Raw genomic sequence first — 6,447 nt, forward strand, 5'->3', positions numbered from 1 at the left:
TATCAATAATTTTTCATGGAAAATTAAATCATTTTGAAACACTGAATGTACAGAAGAGTACATTTTATATTAAAAAGGAAGAGTACTATTTATATTAAAAAGGATATTTATGTAGAAATATACTCTAATCTCTGGAATGTTACACAAGAAACTGGTATTACTGAATCTTCAGAGAGAAACTGAGTCGCTAAGGGACCGAAGTGGAGGGAGATTTTTCATTCTCTACCATGGTATAACTTTTGAATCTTATAACATGTGATATATTACCCTTTCTGAAAGGTCAAAATGTTTTAAAAATTAAAATTAAAAATTAAAACTCTCTGTGCCCCGGACTCCATTTCCACACAGGCCTTCTCTAGCAAAGCCCCTTCTACATTTGCCCAACAGTAGCAACAGCCTAGTAGCCTATTATTATAAGAGTTGAGGGGGTGACCGGTTAGCTCAGTTGGTTAGAGCGTGGTTACTGATAACACCAAGGTTACCGTTTCGATCCCCACATGGGCCACTGTGAGCTGTGCCCTCTCTAAAAGAGTCAACTATGCTATTGTAGCATGAAAGCAATGTGTAACCAATGACCATGGCTGTTCCCCAACAAAATTAAATAGAAAACAAAAGTTCATGCATAGCTGATGATAAAAGGAAACCAAAACCAATCAAGTACATATTTCCTCCCAATTAAGAAAAAAACTGTCACTAGAAGGTTTGTAATCTCTGTGGACAGATTTATTTTTCTCTCCTGCATCTTATGTGGAAAGGAAGCATGGCCCCAAGGGTAGAACTATTCACTCAGAGTACAGAGGGCAAGGACTTTTACATTGTATACATTCCCTGTGCCTATCTCAGTTCCTTGCATATGGAAGACACTCACTACATATATTTTAATAACTAATAATGAATCAATTAAATTTTAAATAATTGTAATATGAAAGTGTCATAATTACAAAGCTGCAGAAGACAGCATGCTCTGACAACACCATCAATTCTCAGGAAAGCCCACACCATGGCTCATGGTTTGGGTGATTTAGCTGAGCCATCATCGCCATCTAGTGGCAGAACACCTACATTACCGGTTTAGTAAGTTAGTGGGGTTTTTCTTTTTCTAATCAATTTATTTTATGATAAACTATAAAATTAAAATGAAGAAGTGAAAGTAAACATATTATAGCATAAGAGAGAATTAGAGAGAAGAATGGAGAGGAAACCAAGAGATGGAGTTAAACTCTTGGGAGAGTTGGGGAAAGAGAATGGCACTAAAGACACAGTAAGTAAAAAGAGAAGTCAGGTAAAGGGAAAATGAGTGGGGTTGGTTCTCATACTTGTCAAAGTTGACATCCAGCATGCCCGCCTTCTCCTGGCTGATTCGTAACAATGGTGTATCCAGCCGCCGAATACAGTCCTTGTCCAGCGTTGATGTCCAGTCTTGAAAGGTTTTTCGAACCAGTTCATCAATGGCCTGAACCATCTGCTGATAGGTATGCACACTCTCCTCTCCAGTCCCAATGTGAGGCAAGAAATGAGCACTAGAAAGACACTGAGGAGGAAGAAAAATGAATGGGTAGAGCCTACTTGCCACATTCCTCCATGTTACCACCTCCCTGAGACACATACACACACACACACACACACACACACTCACCAACAACAAGAACAACAATATGTGTAAGCCTTGTCATGGAGATTGATTTTGACTACTTAGAGGAAAGGTGGAGCCAAAAGGAAGGGTGAGAAGAGACCAAGGCACAATTGGAAAGGGAGTCAATATGAAGAAAGAGAAGCACAGAGATTCAGCTCCAGAAAAAAGTTGGGGAAAGAAAGTAAATTCTAGAAGGTGAAGGGTTGAAGAACTACAAGACTGAAAAACTAGTATGAGCCCTTCCTCACTACAGTCTTAGCCTGTCACCTTGCAGCTGCCGACTCAAATGCTCATGTGTACTGATCCTTTGAAGACATGAGGAAGCGTCTTGGAATGCTGAGACCCGAGGGAATGATCTCGGTAAAACTTCCTTATCTGGTGGTCTCCGAATGCTGAGGCCATCCCAGGGATCATACGTATGTGTGAAAGCACAACTGGTGCTTGATCACAATAAATTTCAGTGAAGCAGCTGCCGGTCTAATCGAATCAATTAACTGGGTATAGATATTCAAATGGACTTCTTTGTGACAGTTGTAAATAAAAGTTATTCACCCGCCAGGATCAGGGCTGGCTCTCTCAGTCTGCAAAGACAAGACCCCTGGCCCGCAAAAACTCTATTTTTGATTCTTGTGATTTCTTAACCCGTGGCCGCCCCTCCTCGAAACCCCAGGCCTTGTCAGGCAGGACGTGATATTAGCCCACTGCTTCTTAAGAAGCCTCCAGTTGTCTGCAGGCGGCCTTATTCTCTCGCTGAACCAATTAGATGATAGCAGGAACCTCAATCAGCTTTAGGTCTACATTCTCAAAGAGTTTTGGGGTTTTTTCTGTTTCTTTGTGACTGTCCTTCTAGGGCAGCGGTTCTCAACCTTCCTAATGCTGCGACCCCTTAATACAGTTCCTCATGTTTTGGTGACCCCCAACCATAAAATTATTTTCGTTGCTACTCTATAACTGTAATTTTGCTACTGTTAAGAATCGTAATGTAAATATCTTTTTGTTTTCCGATGGTCTTAGGTGACCCCTGTGAAAGGGTTGTTCGACCCCCAAAGGGGTCNTAAAGAAAGCCTCCAAAGTAAAAGAGAGAGGCCAAAATGACTGAAAATTACCTTAAACTTAGAATTCTAAACTCAGCCAAATGTCCAACAAGTGAAACAGGACACAGTTGTCAATCACACCAGAACTCAAAAAACTGACTTCCCATGCACCATTTCTCAGAAAGCTACTAATGGATGTACTCCACCAAACAAAGGCATAAACTAAGAAAGAGGAAGACAAAGGAAATAGGAAATCAAACAAGAAAAGAGGCTCAGGGAAGTCCCAGGATGACAACCTTACAGCAGGTCTCGAAACCAACTAATCAGACTGAAACAAGAAGACAGGGAGTTCCAAGAGGTACAGCTCTAAGAACAACATGAAATCAGTACCATACCTTGTAAGTCAGATAATGAGGAAAAATATTATTCACAAGGGTTTTATTGGTTGGTCTAGAAGAATTAATGATAATGAACAGCGTGCTAACAGAAACAATAAGGTAATTATTATTTCCCAAATGAGCAAACATTGTACAAAGAAAGCACTGTAACAACAGAAAATTACTTGGATCAGCAGTAAACAACACTAACAGTCATATTAAGATAAACACTGAATATTGATTTTAACCAAAAATTGTGCTATAGCTATACTGGGAGGATGGAGGGACAAGAATATATATGGAAACATTGCTATTAGCATAAACATATTCTCATATGTTCTTCAAACTGGAGGCCTTGAATTTGCCTCCCTAAATACCATGGCAAATCCACTTGGGCATGTATATTATACAATGCTGCACCAAAATGTTTCATTTTCTCATCTTGATAAGATTTTCAAAATAACTTTAAAGCAAATTAATCAAGTTTTAACTTGTCAGTCAACAGGATGAATTTGGTTAATACTTTCCTGATGTTGAACTGAAAACCCAATGAGAAACTTTTTTCACCGTAATGTTCAGCTTTTGCCAGAAGTTTCTCAATAAATTTCTGGAATGCAAATTTTATTTTATTGACAAATATACTTTCTAAAAATAAATCAGTCTAGGGAATCATTTTTGTAAAGTATTTTATAATTTACCCTCAGACAAGTGGTCAGGCAGTAGAGGTAGGAAAGTGAAGCTGGCTGAGTTTAGTGTTGACAGCACAGAATGAACTGACCCATGGAGAAAGCACCATATGATTAGGAAACAAGGAGAAAGTGGAAGCCCTGGACACAAAAAACAAACAGATGTCAGTGTTCCCTATCCTGCTCTGGGGAAATTCCACTACACAGAGGAATCTGCTACAGTGCATAGAGATAACATAGCTCTTTTCAGCCTGTGTATAGACAACATCTGGAATATGTTTTTGGTTAAGTGCAATCTGTAAAGCTGATCTGGCCATAAAAGGTGGTAAAAGCCAATTTGGACTTCGAAGTTCAAAGATTTGGGATATAAGGTGGAGTAACAAAACCGCTTGTGAGATAAAATAGGTGCTATTAGGACTGGAAGGCTCCCAGAACTAAGGGAGAGGCAGGTAATTCTGAGGACAATCAGGACATCTGAAAAGCATGCAAGATCTTATCTAGACATTGAACACAAAAAGAGTAAACCTGATAAAGTTATCTGCACCTCCTTGGAATGTTAATACATTTCGGAAAAGCTGAAACTGTTTTGAATTTCTTTACTAGTTTGATGAGCCCAGACTTTTCAAAATGCTTCCCTGTGATAAAGTTCCCCACCCCCTACCCTCACCCCCCATACATTATTTCCTGGATTGAGGCAGTTTTATCTTTAAAAATGTAAAGCAGCTTATAACAAATATCTCTAGAAAAAACTGCCAAGGGACAGGAGCACCTCTTTTCTCTGGAAGAAGTGTCTAGCAACTATTGGGTTTCAGCTAAACCTAGGCCATAAATATTTGGCCCAAAGTTGCCTTGTTATACTCTACTATAAAGATTATACAAACTGTATTTTAGATAAATACCTAATGTATTCCTCAACAAGAGATGATCACAGCAGACAGAAAAGTTCTCTCTTAAGTTTATCCTTACTAGATAGACACTAGCCGAAACATTAGGTAAACATATCACTGTGGAGGGTAGGGAACAAGGTGTAGGAAGCCCAGTTGAAATCCTCTAGTACCGAATATTCAGAAACCTTATAGAAATTTTACAACTTATAAGTCCATCAATAGTGGACTGATTGATTAAAATTACAGTACAGCCAAACTATGGGCTGTTATAAGCCATGGAAAATAATTACGTATTTCTGTTCCTACAGAATAGAAAAACTCCCACACATATTGTTAACGTTAAAAAAAAGTTGCAAAAATAACTGGTTATAATGCGATCCTATTTTATGTGTTTAGTGTATATTTTTTATTAAATGGTAATCATGGTTACCTCTTAGAGGCAGGGCTGTGTGCTGGATTTTCACTTTTTCTCTTATATATTTCTACATCAATTTTTTTTTACAGTGAGTATGCACTACGTTTGTAATTTTAAAATACTCAGTAAATATTTTACAAATTAAAGAAAAACAACCATATGAAATGGGTAGGAAGAATAAGAAAAAATATATAACATATCTTTAAGAGTNTTCAGTCTAGTTGTGGAGGACGTTGCTTCACTGGCCCAAGTTGGCACCATCATTGCGCTCTTCCCGGGTGAGGCAGATCAGTCGCCGGCTTCTGGACAGCTGCTCACAGCAGCTGCTGGCCGCTCACATTGGCTATTGACCGCTCACAGTAGCCCATGGCAACCCACTGCAGCAGTGGCTGCAGCCCACACTGTCGCCAGTGACTCCAGGTTGAGCTGTTGTTCAGCATCTTAGCTGTAGAGGGCAATATCACTGGCCCTCATATGTGGGATCGGAACCAGGGCCCTCTAGTGTCCCAAGCCAGCTCTTAACCAACATGCCACTCGGCTGGCCCTAAAATTTCCTGACTTTTAAATTCTGACAACCATTCAACTGAAAAATAATTATAAGTGGGGAGCTTCTGACTGCTGACAATGGTCTTTCCTTGACCTAGGTGATAGTTGCAAGGGTGTTTATTTTTATACCTATTTGTTAAGCTGAACGTGTATGTTTTAAGTACTTCTCCGTGAGTATGACATGTATTGTACAAAAAAAATTTTTGACAAAAACTATTTAAAGAATAAGATGATTTGTAAAAGTGGCTGGGTACAAAATTAACTTCTTAAAATCAAAGTTTTCCAATATAAAACTGTAACCAGTTAAACATTATCATGGAGGAAGAGACCCATGATAATTAAAACAATAAAACATTAATAAGAAATGTTTATATAACATTTATAAATGTTATATGTAACAGTTCTGTATTATAACATTGTCCATGTCAACATTTCTTGTTAGTTGGTTAATATATATAGGAAAAATGAATTATGGACAAAAAAACAAGACTTAAGGGCTGGCCAAGTGGCGCATTGGTTAAGAGCTGGCTTGAGACGCCAGCTCTGAGCATCAGGGCCCCAGTTTGGATCCCACGTGAGGGACAGTGACACTGCCCTCTACAGCTAAGATGGTAAACAACAGCTCGACCTGGAGCTGGGCTGCCATGAGTCACCGGTGACAGCGTAGGCTGCAGCCCGTGTTGCAGTGAGCTGCCATAAGCTACCGTGTGTGGCCAGCAGCCTGTGTGAGTTGCCAAGAGCCTCAGTGAGCGGCCGTCCAGAGGCTGGCGACAGATCTGCCTCACCCGGGAAGAGTGCAATGATAATACCAACATGGGCCAGTGAAGCAACGTCCTCCACAACTAGACTGAAGAACAAAAGGACAGCAA

General features: G+C 39.6%; 1 protein-coding gene across 1 annotated transcript in view; it reads right to left on the minus strand.

The window, feature by feature from the left end:
• The window catches only part of DNAH2 (dynein axonemal heavy chain 2), a 111,966-nt gene that overhangs the window by 92,080 nt on the left and 13,439 nt on the right, over positions 1–6,447 (minus strand). Inside the window, exon 9 of the mRNA XM_019665911.1 lies at positions 1,317–1,531. Within this exon, the coding sequence (XP_019521456.1) occupies positions 1,317–1,531 (215 nt within the window). The remainder of the gene's footprint in view (positions 1–1,316; positions 1,532–6,447) is intronic.

This window comes from Hipposideros armiger, unplaced genomic scaffold (assembly GCF_001890085.2).
Source record: "Hipposideros armiger isolate ML-2016 unplaced genomic scaffold, ASM189008v1 scaffold_457, whole genome shotgun sequence".
In the NCBI taxonomy this organism is placed as follows: Eukaryota; Metazoa; Chordata; class Mammalia; order Chiroptera; family Hipposideridae; genus Hipposideros; species Hipposideros armiger.